This window comes from Oncorhynchus mykiss, chromosome 4 (genome assembly GCF_057628025.1).
Source record: "Oncorhynchus mykiss isolate SJ-2025 chromosome 4, ASM5762802v1, whole genome shotgun sequence".
Lineage (NCBI taxonomy): Eukaryota > Metazoa > Chordata > Actinopteri > Salmoniformes > Salmonidae > Oncorhynchus > Oncorhynchus mykiss.
Genome location: NC_143025.1, coordinates 69,362,722 through 69,385,189, shown reverse-complemented (window position 1 = coordinate 69,385,189; position 22,468 = coordinate 69,362,722). Strand labels below are relative to the sequence as shown.

At 42.3% G+C, this 22,468-nt stretch overlaps 3 protein-coding genes across 7 annotated transcripts in view; 1 reads left to right on the top strand and 2 right to left on the bottom strand.

Moving 5' to 3' along the window:
• msra (methionine sulfoxide reductase A) overlaps positions 1-5,679 on the bottom strand; it is a 99,537-nt gene extending 93,858 nt beyond the window's left edge. Inside the window, exons 1-2 of one of the 5 annotated variants that reach the window (XM_036975434.2) lie at positions 749-2,349; positions 279-492 (exon numbers count right to left, since the gene is read on the bottom strand). In XM_036975434.2, coding sequence (XP_036831329.1) covers positions 279-492; positions 749-790 — 256 coding nt within the window. In that variant the 5' untranslated portion in view covers positions 791-2,349. 5 annotated transcript variants of the gene reach the window in all.
• Positions 5,680-6,493: 814 nt separating this feature from the next.
• Positions 6,494-10,613, top strand: LOC149984118 (uncharacterized). Its single transcript, XM_090232877.1, has 2 exons — positions 6,494-6,629; positions 8,220-10,613. The coding sequence occupies exon 2, from the start codon at positions 8,654-8,656 to the stop codon at positions 9,323-9,325; it is 672 nt and encodes a 223-aa protein (XP_090089003.1). The 5' UTR covers positions 6,494-6,629; positions 8,220-8,653; the 3' UTR covers positions 9,326-10,613.
• A 6,842-nt stretch (positions 10,614-17,455) lies between these two features.
• Positions 17,456-22,468, bottom strand: part of ift172 (intraflagellar transport 172) — a 28,405-nt gene continuing 23,392 nt past the window's right edge. The window contains exons 39-47 of the mRNA XM_036975844.2: positions 22,373-22,459; positions 22,035-22,262; positions 21,795-21,911; positions 21,594-21,689; positions 21,227-21,286; positions 20,580-20,678; positions 20,234-20,387; positions 18,686-18,777; positions 17,456-18,234 (exon numbers count right to left, since the gene is read on the bottom strand). Coding sequence (XP_036831739.2) covers positions 18,145-18,234; positions 18,686-18,777; positions 20,234-20,387; positions 20,580-20,678; positions 21,227-21,286; positions 21,594-21,689; positions 21,795-21,911; positions 22,035-22,262; positions 22,373-22,459 — 1,023 coding nt within the window. The 3' untranslated portion in view covers positions 17,456-18,144. The remainder of the gene's footprint in view (positions 18,235-18,685; positions 18,778-20,233; positions 20,388-20,579; positions 20,679-21,226; positions 21,287-21,593; positions 21,690-21,794; positions 21,912-22,034; positions 22,263-22,372; positions 22,460-22,468) is intronic.

Here is a 22,468-nt window from a genome sequence, read left to right as displayed (position 1 = left end):
AAGTAATGATTAAATCACTGGAAATATTCCAACACGACAGACACAAGCAAAATATGATGTTCCCACAACAAACTTTCATAATTATGAGAGCCAGCACAGTACACCTGCTAACTCCACCTGCTATCTGCCGAAAACACATCTGGCAGATTCTAATTTGCCTTGGCAGCGGTTCAAAATAAACCTTGAGGCGAACATTTCTTACTTTTCTATTAGCGTTTCCCTACGGTTATTAATCAAGCGCCAGACACGAATCAGAAACCATCATGCACAGCGCTTACCAAGGACGACAGGGGGGACAGGGCACTGCTGTGCCCATGACAGATAACAGGAAGGGAATATCAGCCACACGGTGGAGATGAGAAAAGCCGCAGGTCTGGGGGGATTCGGAGACAGGGAGACCACTCTCTCTGAAGGGGCTGTAGTCAGTGTGAAATTCAGCTGCGAGGACGTTGATCGTGGGAAAGCGGTAGAATGGTAGACACACCGGGTCCTCTGGGGAGAGATGGACGATCCTTAAGGAAACGTTTTAAATCGTCCCTGACAATCCCCAGCCTCTGTACGTTAAGTGCCTTCCTTTTTCATATATCAGGGAAACACTGCTAGACTCACTTGTGAAGTGCCCCGGGGACAACAACACAGCTGGCAAGGAATAACTTACCACAATGGAAACACCTATGGTTTATTTCTGGTCTAATGGGAGTTTAAGTAGAAATCTATCTGTAGAAAACAGATATAACATATAACTTACCTTACACAGTACCACACTCCCAATGTGAAGCTGAGAATTCATTATTTTGAAAAAACATTATGTAGTAGCAAAACAACACTCAGGCCTGCATAACTTCAGCCATTTTCAACTGAGAGTAGGCAGCTTGAGGCAACTGCACTAGTTCAGTGCCACCCTCACATAAACTACTATAGATCCATTGGCCTCAGATCTCAAATCCAAACGCTGGAAAATCTCAGTCCTTTGAAAGCGAGATATCTTCACATTTTCTTCAGATAGTCCAACTGTGAGACACGATGGAAAACTAAAGCTTGGTCAACGAGCACTTGGCCTGAGTAACCAGTCGCTGTTGCGTTGCTGTAAAGCCCTCTCACAAAGAGGTCAACTTAGTGACAACAGAGGCAGTTAAGTTGATGTTATCAAACTTCGGACACTGGCGGCGTATTGCGGTCAGCAAATTTTTACAATCACAAAACTTTTGAAGGCGAAATCTACTCCGGGTGATGTTCTGATGGAGACTTCAAGTTCGATCAATGAAAAGGCAAAAAACTTTTTGGGCCACAACAGTTCTGGCAGTCCTTGATGGAGAAAATCCAGGTCCACTTTTGAGATTCCTTTTGTGTTCAAAAACATAGACCGAAAAGAAAAGCGGCAGCTTCGTTCAACTTGAAATTACAAAGAAAGATTGAGTTCAAATGATCATGGCCATCTCTTGGCTCAAGTAACTTGCTCCAGTCACGAAAAGAAGCATTGTGAAGTGTTGCTGGATGTTGAAAATCGCTTTTTGGTGACTATGCTTGCGCCCCATTCGCCCTCGGCGTCCTCTAATTTTTCTAAGTATTTTTCTCGCCTTGTTTTCTTGTTTGGTTTTAGGGGGGGGGGGGGGTTGCGTTGAAGCAGAGCTCCTACACCCTGGGTATTTTGGATTTCCTTAACGCAAAGCTGAGCAAACAGACAAAGGGAGCTGCGATAGAACCCTGCCAAGTCTCGTCTGGCTTTTTCTCTTCCTCTCTTCTCCCTCTCTGCTCTCTCTCTCTCTCTCTCTCTCTCTCTCTCTCGGCATGGCAACCTTCCCGAGAAGCCTTGGCAGAGCTCCAGCCTGTCTGCCTGTCTACCCCCCAAACACCCACACACCCCCCTCTGAAATAAAACTGTCGATTTGGGCAAATATGATCAAAACGAATCTTAGATTAATTTTTCAGCAACGCCACTCCCTGGCACTAGACCATTTCCTGCATCCCCCCCTTCCAGATGCACACAATCACACAGTGTGGTACTTGGTATCCTTGCCAACCAATACTTCCCAATGCCTACCCACACACTCCCTTAACCTCCCCACACCCACACAACAGCCCATCCTCCTCTCCTTTCTCCATCCCACCCTCACCCAAGCAAGGCACCCAGGGAGTTCCTCCATGTCTCTCTCGAAGACACTTCCCGAAAAAGTCTCTGGGACGTCTTTAAAAGTCCTGAAGCCGCTTCGCTTTTTCAATGCCGGGGTAGTCTATTCATTGTGTGCCAAGGCACAGCACCTCATGTCATTCTGAGGGGGGCACCTCGGTGCCCACATCGCTGGTGCCAACTCACCACTGTCTGTCTCCATGTTCCCACCATCCAGTACCACATACCCACACCCCCTCACCATCCCGCACCACAGCCTAGCCTGCTGGAAGTAGGGCTGGCAGATGCAGGAGCGGTCCTATAGGGAATACATAGGACAGAGCAGAACAGAGGCTGTTGATTGGCTGTCAATTTCTCTTAAAGGCATTTTGCTACTTTATTCATTCGTGGATTTCCCCGAATGTTTGGGACATTAGATTCAAATGGATTTTAAGCTGTGTAGCTACTAGACTACAAAACATGCAAATGTTTACAAAAGGTAAAATCCTTTCTAAGATCTCCTTATGTCCATTCAGTGACTAGAGGTGATGCAGCATGTTTTTTTGTGAGGTGGAAGGAAAAAAATGTATTGCCTTGCAATTTGCAACTATGCAGCTCCTTATTCCTGATGATGAAATAAAACTGACAACACACTATACAACAGGCAGACTCCATCGGTATCCCTGACTATTCCAGAAGATGGTGGATGGTATGGTGTGGTGCAGTATACACCTTACACAAGATGGTGGATGGTATGGTATGGTGCAGTATACACCTTACACAATCACACTATTTCAAATGACCACATAAATCAGGATTTACCACTATTCTCATTCAGTGGAAGCTGCACTACACAGAATTAGAGTCATCTGGGATCGGCACAATACCAAACAGCCAGTCATATTTCACAGCAACCACTGGGATTTGGATGAATTTCACCATGTCCATAAAATGCGTAACAGATAACATGACTACTCTGTTATCCAGGACATAATAAGCCACTTAGTTCTGGCCCTTCATTCCTCTTTCCTCACAGCTCCACCGCCCCGTCATGTGTGACCTTCAGCAGGCTAACAGCAACATCAGGATGTCTTGACAGAGAGAGCAGAGCCACGTGCGTTGGTGTGGTGCCTGTCTGTGTTGCAGTGCGTACGTCTCCTGGCAACCTGCCAGCTCTATAGTGCAGTGCTGTTGCCATAGGGAAAGCCTGGGACTGGGGAAGGAGACCAGAGCTGTATGGGGCTGGGGCTGGTAATCAGACCACTGCAGTCCTGCGGGGTGGATCCCTTCGTGCCATTGCACACAGTGCCCATGTGAGCCGCATCTCAAGCAGCCTGCAGCTGCTCCCGCCAGCCTGGCCTTTCACCCTCTCTCTCTTTCTCTCTGCACACACACACAGACACACAAACGTTTTACAAGGGCTCTCTGCTGGATAGCCCGGACAGCCATGTGACTGCGATATGAACGTCTAATTTGGGGCAATTCTGAAGAAAGGTGAAATGCCGTTTACAATATGACGGGTTAACTAGGTATTGTGTTAGACATCCACTCAGGTAGGGCCCGTTTCTAAGAAATCTGCAGGACTCGAGACAAATTACAGTTATCATTTTCCCTTCCTATGTTGACAGGAACCAAGCAACACAAGGTACTGCCATCTTTTTTCTCTCTCCTGCTTTTTTCTTGCGATCAATGTTTGATGTCGTCTGGCTGAAGCTCATGCGACGAGCTCCTAGTTCTCTCTCTCTCTCTCCTCTCTGCCTGCAGTGCATCAGCTACAGTGGCCTAGGCTATATGTTCTCATTCTCAACACTGCAGATAGCACCCCGCTACCCTGCCTGGTACATTTCCATTTTTATGGAACTCAACTGGTGTCAGCCGTTAACCATCAAACTGGAAGTTTTTCCCTTTTTCCATCTTCTGAGTCAGACAGGAAATACAATTCATCAGAAATCCAAAAGGAGTGTTGGAGTTGGCATTTTTCTTTATAAATGCCTGAAAACAAGTTCTTGTCATTGGGATTCAGTAAATATTCAGTCACTTTGAAGGCAGTGATATGCAATGAAAATCTCCTAGGTATAAGGCCTACATATTTGCAAGATTAATAGTGATATACTGGGGGGGAAAAGGGGGGGGGGGGGTTGATTCAAGGTACAATTAAGGCAACCAGCTGTAATAGGACTGTGAGTTTGCTCAACAACATTTTCACACACAAGCTTTTTGTTGTGAGTTTGCTCAAGACATTTTTTGTTGCGCAAACTCACCAGCCTATTGCATCTGGCTGCCTTACAATTGCACATTGAATCAACTTCTTCTTTTTTTGTTACAGTGTATGCATTATCATTTCCCACAATGGTTTCACCTCTTTTAACAAGCTTGTGAACAGGTTGCCTCAGTCAGGTGTGTGTGTGTGTGTGTGTGTGTGTGTGTGTGTGTGTGTGTGTGTGTGTGTGTGTGTGTGTGTGTGTGTGTGTGCAGGGAGGAAGAGACATCCACTCTACTATTTCACTTGTTTTCCATGCCAATAAAACTCTTAAATTGTATTGAGAGAGAGACATGACTACATAGTGATACAGTTGATGATAATTGCAGGAAATAGTCCAACTGTAAACTTTGTGATGGACAATGTCTGTGGTTAAATCAGCTCTTCTTGCATCCCTTCGTTGTGGCAAAGATTTATCAGACTATAGCAATATGTTGATTATCTACCCTGATTGTCTAGACACTTTTACACAACATTTAAGACATTTAACAGAAGCTCTTATCCAGAGCGACACAATAGTGGGTACAAACACTTTCATACTTGTCCCCCATGGGAATAGCACCCACAACCATACCGTTACAAGCGCCATGCATTACCATCGGAGCTACACGCATTTCAATGGAAAGTATACACCTGGCGCATGTGAAAATATTCAAGTCAAATTAAATGAAATTGTATTTTTCACATGCGCCGAATACAACAGGTGTAGCTCCTGTTGCTCTTTACAGTCATAGCACCGCATAAGTGTTCTCGAACTCGCGCAACACATAAGTGCAGTCTTAACAACAAAGGGAATAGGGCTTCTTTGTTGACAGAAATAGAAGCTATTCGCGCGTTGTGTTTTCGTTTCTTTATGCATTATATAGGCCTACGTTTTGGGAAGCTACTCTGTAACCTAGCTGCTAAAGGCTATGGTTATGTTATATAGCTACCGAGGAAACCATGCCGCACAGACACGGGGGAAGTCGCCCTACCTGATACTTTTAAACTTTCACTTCTCCCGGGGAGAGCGGTCTCTGGAGTCGGCATCTGTGTTTTGGAAGACATATCTCTCGTTCTACTGTGGGTAAAATGACGCCAAATCAAACGGAGTCTAGTCGTTGCGACCATTGAGCTCAGGGTTAGCAGTCCAACACTTCCTGGTGCAGATTCAAAGTAGCCCATATGGCTACATAACAACTTGTGTAATGCGACAGTTTTATAAACGTGTTATACAACTGGCAGAGCGTTTCCGATTACCAAACCCGTACATCATTATTTATTTTATTTAGCTATAGGCCTATGTAGGCCTGTCTAACTCGTTTCAGCAAGTGTAATAATTGACAAGTTGAGTTTACACAAATACTTTATTTTATGAATAGGCTATTATTATAAGGCCTACAAATGGCCCACAAAAAAATACCTAATGAAATGTAGACCTAAATTATGTCATTATCAGAATAGAACGTAACCACCTGGTCAAGAGCAGCCTTAAAATGTGTCTCTGCTCATCTGTGGCTCAGTATCGTGTGTAGCAATCATGTTTCAGTCTAGAGCCTACTGAGCCACTGAATTCTTCATGATCATTAGGCTACATTGTAGCAATTACAATAGCATACATTTTAACATTACTAACACAACACATTGTAACCATCTGTTCAGACACAAATCAGGTTCTGGTCGTCTCAGTAAGCTACTTAAAATAGCGAAATCCATGACCTGACAAAAAATGTAGCCATCTAAAAAAGATTTCTAGTCCTTTTATTTGAAACGTTCTATGTTTTGAATTAGGCTATGAGTAAATTGTCCATGTGACATTATTATGAAATAAGCATGTTGCCAGAGTTGAACCACTGCAGTCCCCAATAGTGTGTTCTATCAGGCATTGGTGAAATTGCCATGCGGGATGCGGGGGCATGTCCCCCCAAATATTCAGAACAGGTCGATTCTTACCCCACAATCATTTCTTTCAAATAAAATTACAAAAATTGGGTTGGGGGCCCGATAGCATATGAACACATCATAAGCAATGATAAAATGTGTAGAATTGCAGGAAATTTGCTTTAACGGTGGACAAAAAATTGTCAACTCCTTTTTTTTCCTTTTTTTCAACAGAAATGGGTGTGCCTTTGGTGTGTCTAAGTGTCATTCTGGTCATGTGCGCTGCGACCAACATAGCTAGTTTGTTAGCTAAGCTAGCCACGTGTAGCTAGCCAGTAACTCCTCCATGTGTGTTGACATCGTTTCACAGGATTTGTTTTCGGACGGAAGGGGTAGAGATCGGTAAGAAATGGCATTTCTGTAGCCAAATGTCTTATTCATAAAAAAATAATTAATAAATGACCTGGTATGATGGTGCATTGATCAGTTATACAGTTTAAAGGCATTATTGTTTGCGTTTTTGCACCAAGTACATCTTTAAAGTAACGGTCCAGTGTTTCCAGATTTCTATGAAATACGATCTATATTTAATTACAATACGAGTGAAATATTTTTCCTTATCAAAATGTTTCATTAAGTATGTTTTTCTGTGTTGGAATAGCTTTTCTGTGTTGGAATTGTGTTGGCGTACACCAACAACAGAACGGTGTGGCCATATAGCAGTCATTCAAAATATTAATGCGAGTAGACCGCTGATTGGCCAGCTCACATCATCCTCAATGAGGAAATAACAAGCACTTTGGCCACAAATACGAGTAGAGGATGAGTCAACAACATTATTTGGGTATGAGTTAACATTCACTTTTTAAAGTGAGATTTTCACTGGACAGTTACTTTAAAAGTGCAAAATCTTCTCATCCTCATGGCAAAATATGAAGAATAGCACGAGATGAGCTATAAAACACTTTTTTTCTCTCTCTGCGACATGGCAAAATGTGTAGAATTGCAGGAAATTACCTTTAAAACTGCAGTTTTTCTCTCAGACTCATGACTAAATATATAGAATAGTATTATAAAACTGCTCATTTTTCTCTCTGCCCCATGGCAAAATGGGTTAAAATGCAGGAGGTTAGCTGTATTTTTTTTCTCCCCCCAAAAATATGTTTTAATTTGGGGGTGGGGTGGTTGGTGGGCCATCCATTTATCCTTCCACTTATACTGTGTTTTCAAAATTCCCCACACATAACACTCAAAATACCCCTCTGGAGAGGCATAATAAGTCACGTCAAACTGTGTAGAATTGCAAGAAACGCTTTTTAGATTTTTTTACAAATTCTCCGGGGCCCCACGTTTACTGTTCGTCCACCCCGATAGCTACACCACAATTTCGCCCTTGCGTTCAGGGGATTTATTATTGCAATTTGCATTAGTAAATCGTTTAGAATTAGCATGCATTTAATGATGTAAAAACATAAATAAAGAATATAATACATTGGGAAAGCTTGCCTATCTGTTTATTTATCAGGCTATATTTGCTGATAAAAAATTACCTACTGGGCACAGAAGTCAATCCAACGTCTATTCTACATTGGTCCAATGTAATGTCAACCAGTATGTGCCCAGTGGGAAGTCTGTCAAAGTTATTAACAAAGTTACTAAAATGAATATGAAAGAGGGTTACAATTGAGCAGGTTTGAATTAAAAAGGATTTGCCTCTTCATGTGTGGAGAAACTCGAATGTAGCTTTCAGTTCAAGGCCCTTGAACACAGCGCTGTTCGAGGGGCTTTGGGTACCATGCCTGAGCAGGCAACTAACATTGCCACTTAGAGATTTGTGTAAACTCGTTTTCAGCAGACAAATATGCAATAATCTAGAGTTAAAGTAGACAATTGTGACGAGTTTAGATCATGTATAAACTTCAATTGCATTTTTACTTTATTGTTAGCCTTTTTCAAAAAATGATATTATTTTGCCTACATTTCTCTGCGTAGCACTCACATCTGTATCCATGAAGTGCTTTGAAAGTCTGGTCATGGCTCACATCAACACCATCATCTCAGACACCCTTGACCCACTCCAATGTGCATACTACCCCAACAGATCCACAGGTGACGCAGTCTTTATTGCACTCCACACTGTCCTTTCCCACTTGGACAAAAGGAGCACCTATGTGAGAATGCTGTAGTTGACTACAGCTCAGTGTTCAACACCATTGTGCCCTCGAAGCTTATCACCAAGCTAAGGTCCCTGGGACTGAACACCTCCCTCTGCAACTGGATCCTGGACTTCCTGACGAGCTGCCACCAGGTGGTAAGGGTAAGCAACAACACATCCGCCACGCTGACTCTCAACACTGGCGCCCCTCAGGTGTGCGTGCTTAGTCCCCTCTTGTACTCCATGTTCACCCACGACTGTGTGGCCACACATGACTCCCAACACCATCATTAAGTTTGCAGATGACATGACGGTGGTAGGCCTGATCACCGACAATGATGAGACAGCCTATAGGGAGGAGGTCAGAGACTGCCAGGACAACAACCTCTCACTCAATGTCAGTAAGACAAAGGAGCTGATCGTGGACTACAGGAAACAGAGGGCCGAGCATGCCCCCATTCACATTGACAGGGTTGTAGTGTACCAGGTCGAGAGCTTCAAGTTCCTCGATGTCCACATCACTAAGGATCTATCATGGTCCACACACATCAACACAGTCGTGAAGAGGGCACGACAACGCCTCTTCCCCCTCAGGAGGCTGAAAATATTTGGCATGGGCCCTCAGATCCTCAGAAAATTCTACAGCTGCACCATCAATTGCATCTTGGCTGACTGCTTCACTGCTTGGTATGGCAACTGCTTGGAATCTGACCGCAAGCCGCTACAGAGGGTAGTGTGTATGGCCCCGTACATCACTAGGTCCGAGCTCCCTGAAATCAATGACCTCTATACCAGGCAGCGTCAGAGGAAGGACTCCAGCCAGCCAAGCCACAGACTGTTCTCTCTGCTACCGCACGGCAAGCGGTACCAATGCATCAAGTCTGGAACCAAGTGGACCCTGAACAGCTTCCATGCCCAAGCCACTTCTAAACAAGACTGCTAAATAGCTAATCAAATGGCATCCGGACTACCTGCATTGATCCTTTTTTGTATTAACTCTCTCGCACACACTCACAGACACACACTTTCACACTCAGCACACATGTTGCTGCAACTGTCTATTATCTATCCTGTTGCTTAATCACTTTACCCCCTATCTATATGTACAGTACATAGCTACCTCAATTACCTCGTAACCCTGCACATCGACTCGGTACTGGTACTCCCTATATATATTGTCATGTTATTTTCTTCTCCCTATATATAGCCTTGTTATTTTCTACTCCCTTTATATAGCCATGTTATTTGTATTTGTTATTCACTCTGTATTTATTCCTCATGTCATTATTTATATTTTTTATTTAATTTCTTATCTTTAATTCTGCATTGTTGGAAATGGACCCTTAAGTAAGCATTTCACTGTTAGTCTACACCTGTTGTCTACGAATCATCTGGTTGTGCATCAGCAGTTCTTCTCTTGTTATTTCAGTCAGAGACAGTCACTTAATTAGCCTGTGTCATCTAAAAATGTTTTAGATTGGTAAGTTAGTCTAGCTAGCTATTTAAACTTGTAGTAATCATATTAAAAACTGCAAACATTTATCTCCACCCCATGGCAAAATTAGTAGAATTGCAGCAAACTTTCTTTAAAACTGCACCATTTTTCTCTACACCAATAGCAAAATGTGTAGAATTGCATGAAATTAACTATAAAACTTCAAGGTGGGGGAGCCCCCCCATCAAAATTTAACTTAGGGCCCCCAAAAGGCTAGGGCCGACTGTGATCGGATGTGTGGGTATGATGAGTTGAGATTTTTTGTGGCAGCCACCCCATCAAAGTTCCCCATCCCTGGCCTAGCTAGGTCTATAGGGCTACATGTTGCCTAAATAATGGGAGACTGGTGTGTTGTTAAATCATAGGCCTAAATGGATATACTCTTAGAAAAAAGGGTTCCAAAAGGGTTCTTTGCGGAGGGGTGGGGTTCTACCAAGAACTGTTTTAATCTGAAGAACCCTTTTTGTAAGACAAGGGTTCTTTGTAAGCCAAAGGGTTCTACCTAAAACCTTTAACGTCCTATAAGAACTGTTTTTGGAAGAAAGGGTTATTTGATGATTATTTGGAAGACGAAGGATTCTGTAAAGAACAATATATAATATTTCCCAGCATGCTCTATTGCATTGAGATTTTCAGAATTGTTTGTTTTACTGTATCTGTGTTTTTGCATGTACATTGAGTGGTTGATTTATTTTATGCTACACAAAAATAAATAACATACAATTTTCTAAACTAATCCAATCGGTTAGTAATTGGATTTATTACTCCCATTACTGAAATGGTTGTTTGAGTTTATATGATTGAGGTAGTCTCAGTGTTCTATCTTCCCTACCCTGGCAGTTATTTTAAATGCAGTTTGCAGGTGATTAACAATTCCACTGGTTGTATATCCTAACTCTGGCCAGATTATAATAGGAATTACACATCACTTTGCAAACCAGCAAAATGTGACTTGCAGGTCAGATGTGGCCAGTAAACTAGGAGATTCCTAACAACACTGTGTTAGGGTATGACTAGACCCTAAAATTAAGGCATTATGATATATGTAATGTATTGTCATAAATCATGTAATTTTAAAGGCTAATAAGGCTGGTAGAACAGTTCATAGATTGTTCTAGGTAGACCCTTTTATTGACGGTTCTAGGAAGAACCTTTAGATTATGAAATGGTTCTAGGCAGAACCCTTTATAGAGGGTTCTAGGTAGAACCAGATACAGGGGGTTATTTGAAAAACCATCTGTAAAGGGTTCTACCCAGCAACAAAAAGGTTCCCGATGGGGACAAACCGAAGAACTCTGTATGGTTCTACTTAGCACCTGTTTCACATGAGAATTATCTCATGTAAAGAAAAATCACAAATAATAAACAATTGCATTAAAACATACATGTACATGAGTTTTGTCACAAACCAACACATAATTACGTGAAAAATGTTGTTTATGGAAATTACAGTTGGCCATGGCGTGCACAGATGCTTGGGTTTGAGAAAAGGATTGTCTGTGGAGGATTGTCTGTAGAGATCGATGTTGACGCTCTAGCTGAGACCATTGTGTCTTTCATTTGTGAAATCAGAAAACCTTTACGGCTGTATATAGGCTTTATAAAACTGAATAGCATTGCGTCACGTCGCGATCACATTGGCATATTTCCACATCGTTGAAAACGTGGTGATGATGCATAAAGGATATGGTAAATGCACCTGTCTTGAGTGACCGAAGTCACTGTAGTCTTCAATTCAACACCAATATAATGTACACATTCTGTGTACCCTATTTTCGCCTGCAGGCCTAAACGCCGCTGCTCCGTTTCACTGCGGGACTCGCTGGGTTGTTTGGCCTTTTTGCCCGCATGGAAGGTCTCTAAATCAGATAGGCTTTATCCATTACTCGGTAATATAGGTCAGCATAAAGGGGTGGATTGCAGAGCTTTGTTTACCCTACAGGCCATCTGGAGTTCACTGCGCGTCGAATCTGCTCACGGGAGGCACGCGTCCGGCAGACGACCCTTTGGGTAATAATATTGCAGCGTGAGAGGGGGATAAGGAGACCTCTGGTGACCTCAACCAAATGCAGGCAGATGCACGGGTGTTCACTTTAGAACTGAATAGGTCTGGGTGTATGGTGCAGCTAGACTACAACGTCGCCTTTGTTCTGCAGTGCGCTACCGCCTTAGGCTGAGCCGCTGATGCATTATATTACAGACATTATTGAAAATAGTAGAACATTGATATTTGAATGTGCATTATTCGTAACGCAATTAAGCCTGATCCTTTTCAATGTAGTTCAATGTATCTTATCATTCGGACTAGGCATACGTTGTTATTTTTTGAACGAAAAAAATATTTTGTCATTTAATTCAACGTTCGAATGAATAACGAAAGAATCACAATAAATCAATCCGCTTCGTATGGGACCGGACAGGACAGGACAGGGCGGGTGGGGGGTTGGGGGAGAGAACGAACAGATGACAGGCCATATGGAGACGGACCATTTGGGGTGGGCATATTTTGATTCCCAAAACTTCATGAAGGTTTCTCGCCATGTTAGCTAAATATTTATTTAACATATGATTAGACGAGTATGAAAATACAACGGTATAGGCCTACATGGACACAGGTCTTGAGAAACATAAATCATTCATTATTCGACCAGGCAAACGTGCAATTTGATAATTGTACATTCCGCAAGAGCCGAGATATAGTCGAGAGAGATGGTGACTTCATTCTTCCAGATTTTGTTAAAAAGGACAGACTTTGGCCATATCAGGCTATGCCTACACTTATTCGTGGTTATACCATTAGACCCCTATATATTATGGTATGGCTTACATATATTTCGTACGGTAGACTTTCGTGCTAATTGAAAATGTTACCTATAAAAACGAATTCGAATATCACATTTGTTTTCACACGTCGATGGTAAATTTATTGTCAGCAGAAAAAATGATGTCAATGCAAAATGTAATAATTGTGGAAATTGGGTGTATTTTTCTGCCCAACAACATGTCTATTGTCCTTATGCATATTGCAAGGTGTATAGCTAAACTGGTAATCTCGGTAATGTAAATTGCAAGAGTGAGGGAAAAGGGGAGTTGGAGCGTCCCATTTCGAAACCCCTCCGATTTGTTTAGTAAACCGGCAGATGCTACCTCTTCCTCTCTGAATAATTCTCATATGAGAAGTGGATGAACAGCACAAGGGAGAGGAGCAGGGGGACCGCGCTTTAAGCTGTGCACGGCGATGATAAACTGGGTTGCTCTCCTCCTCTCTGTCAGATGGCTCTTTGCATCAGACGCTTTTGCATGACAGTCTCGGCTGGCTCTGCCTCCAGACTGCACCAAAGCTCTCTCCTCTCAGTGTGTCGCTTAGATGTAGCCTATCCTTTTAGCATTTTGCCCATCTTTTGAACAGGTCCGGAGGGTCTTTTAGAGCACAATCAGTGGAATATATGGGTGTTTTCGTCATGGCACCAATTTCCACCTTTTGCAGCGCGCAGACAATACAGCAGAATCGATGTCACAGGACATTTTTGTTCAGCATCATCAGCGGAGGAGATCATCCTTGGTACCCAACCGGATGTACGGACTGTTTTGATGTTGGTTTGGGGGAAATGAGAGTTGATTGTAAAGGCATCTCGGCAAGGCATTTCTGTAAGTTGTTCCGCTGAATTGTTGCAATGTAAAAATATATGTTTTCCTCTGCGTTTTGATACACTATTCTGTTTTTGTAAAGGGCGAACAACTCATTTAAATCCGCATAGACCTTAGGCCTATGTAGGCTAAATATGCATGCTTTTCGTTCTTTTTGTAGCCTAAATAAAGTGCTATTAGGCCTACTAAAAATGGGATTGTTGTTATATAGACTAGCCTATATTCTTTACATTTAGCACCTTCTCCGTTACGTGACAATGTATTCTTGATTATGTCAATATGGCTTCTGTTTATCCCCAAAACCAATGTGTGTGTATGTCAGCTTTGCCAAATTGTATCTCCCACTGTATTTATTCAATATTGAGCGTACCCCCTTATGATGCAGGAGCGTTCAGTCCCTCCACATCCTAACCCAGCCCGCCCGACCCCCACAAAAGGAGGGGATGACTCTCGTTGAGCCCAACAGCCCCCCCCCCCCCCCCCCCCCCCCTACCTCTGCTGCATTGTGCATGAGCTATCTAGGTCATTAGTATTTTAACGTATGCAAGACTTGACAAAGCTGATGAGAAGCCAGATGGGCCCTCTTCTATTTTTTTTGTGGGAGTTTAGCAACAGGACCGACTGCAGCAAACCAGCAAACCCTGTCTTTTCGCTGCTGTCACTTGGGCCTGGCGTTCGTTGCACCATGGATCTCGCCATCTATATCCAAGATAAATAATAAAATAGGCTAGGCCTACATCTCATGCACTCGGGAGGTTACCACTGCCAGGATATTCAGGCTAATGTAATATGACATAACAGTTATTTGTGTGTCTTTTTATCTTATCAGTAGAGTTTAGTCTTATTATTTGTCATGTCCACCCGCATCTTTACCCCCGCAAGGGGTAACAGTAATGCCACAGTGAATGACAAGGGGTAACAGTAATGCCACAGTGAATGACAATGCACGCCCATTACTTTATTGGATAAGGCCCTTCGCCAGCTGGTGAAATACGTAGTCGAACATATTGGTGCAAGATCGCTGCTTTCAAGGTTTCCCTCCTCACGCGCACTGAAACTCGTCAGGCAGATGTCACTATACAGTAGCTACACTGTTACACTGACACAGAGAAAGACTAAAAGGGCCCGGTCTCTCCTCGTGTTCACAGCGGACCTTGATTTAAATGACCATACAATTAAGGCACGCGGTGAATGCCAAGAGAGAGGGTACATATCATCGAGATGTGCGTTGAGTGTGCGTTAAATGTTTTGTCGTTATAATGGATCGTCAGACAAGCCTCATACTTCCAAAGTTGAAAGTTATTTATTGAAGGTTCCTTCATGTGCGTTGTGTTAGCCATTTTGCAGGAAACGATTGGAGCGCGCCATTCAATTCTCCGCTATAGCCTGCTGTAAAGTCGAGGTGAAATCTCATCCATAGAAGGGAGCACGCTGCGTCTTGCGGATAAGGGTGGAGTAGGAAAATGTAGAGCTTTATGGTTTCCTCACTGGGACACGTAGAAGCTATAGAAGTGACTCTGGATGGTAATAAAATGCAAATTAACATGACAATATTTAGTGGAGGCCTGTGAAATGGATTGCAAAACTTCCTATAATGGAAAGAAAGAAGCATGAATGTGCACAACGTTTTTCGTGATGTATGTTCAACCTGAGATGCGTAAAAGCAAATTCACAGTAGAAATCAGGACATCATTGACAATTCGTGTGGAGGAAATAGTAGTGCGGCCTAGCAGTGCATGTCAAATAGAATAGAGTAGGCATTTGTCTTACATGTTTCAGGTCAGAGTAAGAGGAATTGTGCAGTTATGTGGTACGAACGACCTTTTCAGCCATGCAAAACGCAGTGATTAAATTCTCTCATATCAGCAGAGATTCACAAAAGGGTTGTGGATTATGTGGATTACGTTTTGCATGGATCACATTTTGCAATGTTCTGCTATTATGATTATTGTTGTATACCAATCTGTTGGCAATAAAATATCACAATGCACAAAATAATGTTAAGAATATATTTTGTTAAACCACATAAATTACGCATCAGTTTAGCTTTTTTGGGGGTGCGTTATGTTCAGACAATCCACAAATGTGAAACTATAAAATGGTTTGTCAAACTGCAATGCAGAATGCTGACAGTTAACATTTGCATAATGCAACTAATTTTCTATATTTCTGACAACATTCCTGAAATGTTTCTGGTGGTAAAGTGCATTATCACAAACGTAAATAGTGGCATAGCTTGTATTACGTTTAATACATCTGTCATTTATAGTATTCTTCCTTTCGACAGATTCTGAATTAAGAGAAATTCAATGTTGACGCCAGGTATCTTTTTGCAGGCAAATCAAACGAAGGAGCATAACCTACATTTGTAAATTTGCAATTTTTCCATGCAATATGGTGTGAACGTCAGCCCAATTAAGGGTTCCTCTGAAAAGTTCCTCTGAAAAAAATTATGTTTTTTATACTTTGTTTCGTTTATGTTTTACCTCTAGGCCTTTGTATTAATAAATAAACCCACAAAGAGTGATTACAAGTACAACAATACCGAAGGGTAAAAAGTTCGGATTATTGTAGTTTGAGATAATAACTCCTAGTACTAATACCAATTTCAAAGCAATGAGCGCGTTTGGTTGAAAAAAATATTATTCATGCAGGCTATTCAAATTTAACATATCTATAATATAGCATGAAGACTGTTAACTTGTGTCCATTCAGACGCTTACATTTTAAGTTGTTTTAAGGCTAGTTTATTCGGTTTCTTTGCAATAAAAATAAAAACAGGATTTCAGATTTCAGATGCTTATCGCAAGAAAAAACAAAGACTAGGCCTAGGCTGCCATTCTATCATATTTAAAACAGATGAAGAAAATATTGCATCAAATTATGTAAAATGTCCCTATGCCAATTTGATAGTAACATTTTACACAGGCCTGACATGCCTGTATGTATCACATTAGGCCCATTTCATTTTGGGCAAAAAAAGTTATTTCAATGCACTGATTTCTATTAGGCCTAGGCAACTTAAAAACATGTGGATATGTGTTTGGTATATGACACGCTGTATTGACTTTCAATTAAAACATATTGTGACAAAAGGAACGTTATGTATAATTCTAAATACGCAGGCAATATCTGAGACAGTTCAGTCCGTATTCATAGTTGAATGTCCCTCAGTTTCTTCAACGCTTTTCTGAATTTTTAGGCCTCAAACACCTAATAGCCCAATTTAGAGCGGACACTGATGGCAAAATTTGGTGAACTAGGCGTTCTTTTTTATTTTTGGAAGTAGCTTAACTGAGGAGGCACTGTGAGAAACACATTTGACGGTGCGTAAAAGTAAACTGTGTATGGTTTTACGCACTGCATTGAGGTAGGATAAGCCTGTATTTAATTCAACCTTTATAGGCGCGGGTTATAGTTTTTTTGTATAGGCTAATCTAATTATAAAATCAGATAATTTGGGACGGAACAGTTATATCATACCATAGGTTTTCTGGAAGAATTTGTAAGGATTATAAAATGGTAGGCTGCCTAAACAAATAACCAACATAGAAAGATGCTGAGGAAAAAAACATTGTCACGTATGAAGACAAACATAGGGTGGGTTCCCTGAAAGATTTGGACAAAGACGATATCTCGGTGCTACCTTTCTGAGGAGATACATACACTCAATGCAAGACCTGCCCATCACACAGCGGCTGTGCTGACCTCGGTTCTGTGAATTTATAATTTTCACACAATCACTTGAAATCTCTTAAAATAAAAATGTTCATAAAAATATATTTATATTATGTTGGGAAGAAGTCAATGATCCGTATTTGGATGGGTGCACAAACTAAATTAGCAAAATCAATGGGGCCTAATGGTATAGTCATTTCCCAGGTGGACATACATTTACTTATATTATAAGTCTAATAAAGAAGAAATTGGTTCAGAATATTTTTTTATTTAACTATATTTCCAACATATGAAATACATTAAAAACTGCATATAAACCAACAATACATAAAGCCAATACAGAATTCTAAAGTGCTTTATGATAAATTCTCCTATCATTCAGAAACACAGAACAAAGAACACTAATTACAGATAACAGCACTTCTGATTATAAAGATACATCACCTTAAGCGTAAAGGCATCTTTAAAGTCTCTCAACTAAATAGAAACACACACGTTGATTGTAGCCTACCCCATTCCTCCTACACTACCAGGAGCATAAGAGAAAATGGGAATGAAAAACTCAAACATAGAAAAACACACATCACAAAGGTCACAAAGAAGAGAGGAGGACTTTTCTGCTGAATGATATAGACACAGGAACCTGGCACCAGGGGCTAAGTAACCAATTGGAGGCCGGTACGGACTGTGCTGATGTCAGCACTGTAGAAATGAATGAAGCAGTAACTTAGCAGGTAATCTCATATCAGTCTATCGTTATGGAATAATGTGAACTGTTTAACACTAAAACCAAACCAGAGATGGAGATGGAGAGGAGTGAGGATGGATTCAATAATTCAGAGAAGGCGGTGGCCCTGAGCAGATGGTAAGTTACTGTAGTGTTGGGTACGCTGGTGTGTGGTACACTGGGCGGAGATGAAGTTTTCAGCAGCCTGGTCCTGTCAGTGGAAGGAGAAGCCGGAAGCGGGGAGCCCTCCACACCACTGACTCACAAACTTCAGCACATCCTGGCACTCCGGGCTGTGAGTGGTCTGGGAGGAGGACACACACAGACCAGCTAATCACATATCAGATCACACACATACAGGGAACCACAAGGAAGACTATGTGTGTGTGTGTGCGCGCAGTGTGTATTTGTGCCTCTGTGTGCATGCGAGCAGGCATACATGCAAAAAGTGGGTCTTTAAATCTCTGTTTGTGGACATTAGTTAAATGGACTAATCACACCTCCGCAATCCAAATCACACACAGGAAGAATGATGAAACACACTGAAATGGTGTCTGGCCCCTAAGACTCAACTCTACACAGTGTAACATTCTAAACCTGTGTGAGTGCCCGTGATCAAAAATGTGGATTCATAATAAATCAAACCAAGTGTTTCATGCGGTTAAGGGCTGATGGACTAGCAGCTAAATCAGCAGAGGAGGTAACAAGCACAGTTATGTAGACTCCAGAGCTAACATTAAAAAAAAACTCCTTACTTTTGTGGCCATTATGAATTTATTCCAGTCATCCTTGTTTGCTGCCTTGCCAGGTCCTTTGAACTCAATCTTATTCCGCAGGACCGGATAGCCTGGGTTGCATAGAGAGAGAGCTTTCATTATGATTGCATTCATATTAATAGTCAACCAATTAACAGATCTGCCATCGTACGTGGGTCTGTTAACTGCCTCCATGAACACAACACACTCCTCTGGGTGTTGTGGGAGACCAGTCTGTCCCTGTATCTCTGGATAGCACTGCATCTCTGTACTGTAAACTAGCGGTTATACGCCACTGTGTCTTGTCAGTGACACTGCCTTCAGAAAGTATTCATACCCCTTCTCTTATTCCACATTTTGTTATGTTACAGCCTGAATTCAAAATGGATGAAATGTTTTTTTCAATACATGTTCTGCTATTTCAATACGTGTTAGAATCACTTTTGGCAGCGATTACAGTTGTGAGTCTTTCTGGGTAAGTCTCTAAGAGCTTTGGACACCTGGATTGCACAATATTTGCACATTATTATTGAAAAAAATTCTTCAAGCTCTGTCAAGTTGGTTGTTGATAATTTCTAGACGGCCATTTTCAAGTCTTGCCACAGATTTAAGCCCATTTAAGTCAAAACTGTAACCAGACCACGGAGGAACATTCCATGTCGTCTTGGTAACCAACTCCAGTGTAGATTTGGCCTTGTGTTTTAGGTTATTGTCCTGCTGAAAGGTGGATTTGTCTCTCAGTGTTTGTCGGAATGCAGACTGAACCAGGTTTCCCTCTAGGATTTTGCTTGTGTTTAGCTCTATTACGATTATTTTTATCCTAAAAAAACACCCATGCCGATGACAAGCACACCCATAACATGATGCCGCCACCACAATGCTTGAAAATATGAATAGTGGTACTCAGTGATGTGTTGTGTTGGATTTGCCCCAAACATAACATGTTGTATTCAGGACAAAAAGTTCATTTCTTACCTACATTCTTTGCAGTTTTACTTTAGTGCATTACTGCAAACAGGATGCATGTTTTGGAATATTTGTATTCTGTACAGGCTTCCTTCTTTTCACTCTGTCATTTAGGTTTGGCGCAGGCCTCCTCTGAGCAAGCAGGAGTCAGCACCCTGGACAGCACCTCTGCTCTGCCTACCAGTACAATATACACTCTCACCTCCCATCAACTAGTTAGGTTGAAGAACCACATATGTTGGGGTTCATATGAAACCATGTGAATGCAAGCAAATAACAGTAATAACATGACATCACCTGCATTGCTTGCTGTTTGGGGTTTTAGGCTGGGTTTCTGTACAGCACTTTGAGATATCAGCTGATGTACGAAGGGCTATATAAAATAAATTTGATTGAAAAATAAATTTGAATTATGAAATAATTATCCAAGGTAAAAGACTCTCCAGTAATTGCCCCCTCATACAAACCCACCAAGACTTTTCACGCCCCTGGAGTAGATATGGTACAGTCCCAGACACCAGGGTAATGCAATAGAGACGGGAGAGGGTAAGGTGCTCTGTAGGGGGGGGTTCTCCCACCTACCTGTGATGACGCAGGGCAGGGAGCGGATGCCCGTGTTTGCTGCCAGTAAAGAGGCTTCGTAGGTGTCCCTTTCGTCTTTGGGCAGCACCTGCTCCACCCGCTGGTCCATGGACACTGTCAACACCCAGTCACGGATCTCCTCACGCTGGGCATCCTGGGACACGACAACAAGATCAACAACAGACTCATAATAATACAATCGCAGCCTATTGTCACAGGATAGTCCCAGTACAGCATCATTACACACAGTCATTATATAGTTACATAGCAAAGCCAACAATATAACCACACAATGATATAGAGCTATCAAACTAACACTAACACAACTAATCAATTTGTGCCTTACAGTGACGTGTAGCTTAGCAGGGAAAGGAACCTCGAAGGGGATGTCAGTGTCTTGGAAATCAGAGTGGTCCAGAGTATCTAAGTTTCCTTCCTCTATCCCCTGGAAACACCACAACACAGACAACAGGCACCAAGACAACATTCACTCACAATCTCTTCTTCAAACAATCTAATTAAAACACAATGGATAAAGCAAAAATGTGATGTGGGATAGTTACTCATACCACTGTTGTTATGATGAAATCTATATTGCTATAGATCATATAAGCTACTTGTGAAGATTTTATGCTCAATGAAATAGTCTGCAGCTCTAGGTAAAGATGAGGTGAAACCCCCACAGTTAACGCTGAGGTGAAACCCCCTCAGTTAACGCTGAGGTGAAACCCCCTCAGTTAACGCTGAGGTGAAACCCCCTCAGTTAACGCTGAGGTGAAACCCCCTCAGGTAAAGCTGAGGTGAAACCCCCCCAGTTAACGCTGAGGTGAAACCCCCTCAGTTAACGCTGAGGTGAAACCCCCTCAGGTAAAGCTGAGGTGAAACCCCCTCAGGTAAAGCTGAGGTGAAACCCCCTCAGGTAAAGCTGAGGTGAAACCCCCTCAGGTAAAGCTGAGGTGAAACCCCCTCAGGTAAAGCTGGGTGGAGACTCACATCAGACAGATCCAGGAAGCGGTTGAGGAAAATAAAGGCCATGTTCTCCCAGCCCAAAGCCTGTAGAGAGAATCACATTTATCATCATCAACCTGCCATTCACAACTAAATGCCAATAATGAAGATGAAAAAAACAGATTTTACATTTCCACAAATAATTTCATTTTGAACGTGGGACGATAGGCTACTTCACAATGCAGTTTATGCACAAAATTATTCATAACCCCTCCAATGGGTCTACCTGGAGCACAGACAGACTCAGGGGACATTGAGCCAAATATTTCCCATGGGGCTAGCAACACCAACCCCCCCAAGCCCCTCTCTGCTTCCCGTGATTGGCTGAGGCTCATATGAGCAGTTATCTTACCCTGGCAGCCATGCCTGCCTCGTAGAAGGCCTTGTCAGCTGGGATGAGCTCCGTGTGGCGCAGCAGGGAAATGGACAGCTTGGCAGCCACGCTGACCTGGACGGATGGAGAGGAGAGTGATGGGGGATGTGAGTGTGTACCACAGCTAATACTATACAAAAACAGGCTGAGTAAAATAAAAGATGAGTACAGTATGTATACCAGGTCAACCCCGTTGGCAGCGGATCGTATGGCGTAGTAGTGAGAGATCAGCAGCATCTGCTCAAATTCTTCGTGGGCAGGAGAGTTGGCATCCGAAGACTTGGTCAGGTTCTCACACTGCAAACAGATTAGACAACGAGACCATGAAAAATCGACCCATACACATCAAATATGGTCATTATACACTGTGACCAGATACTGTCACTATAGTCCCCTGTCTCTCTCTGGTCCTGTACTCACCAGCAGAAGCATGACGTCTCTCAGGTCAGCCCACATGCGGAAGGACTCAGCGCTGTCTCTACCCAGCAGGTTCAGCAGGTCCAGGAACATCCTCTTGTAGATGTTGAAATTCTGTGGGTTGGCTGGGGCTCCGTGCTGGGCGTACAGATTCAGGGCCTTTTCTGCACGGCCCTCTTTGATCAGGTGGGTGGCGTACAGGGCCACATACTTGTGGAGGATTTTGTAACTCTACAAATATTACAGAAATAAAAACAGTAAGGGAATGAAACTGAAGATACAGTGAAAAGGATGAAAGACAATTAAACTAAAAGGAGGAGTGTTGAAGGTAGACACAGTACTTGTTTGGAAGCCGTCTCTATGCACTTCTCCCATTGGCCTCTCTCAGCATACATGTCCAGAGCTGCCATGACATCCACTCCTACCAGCTAAAACCA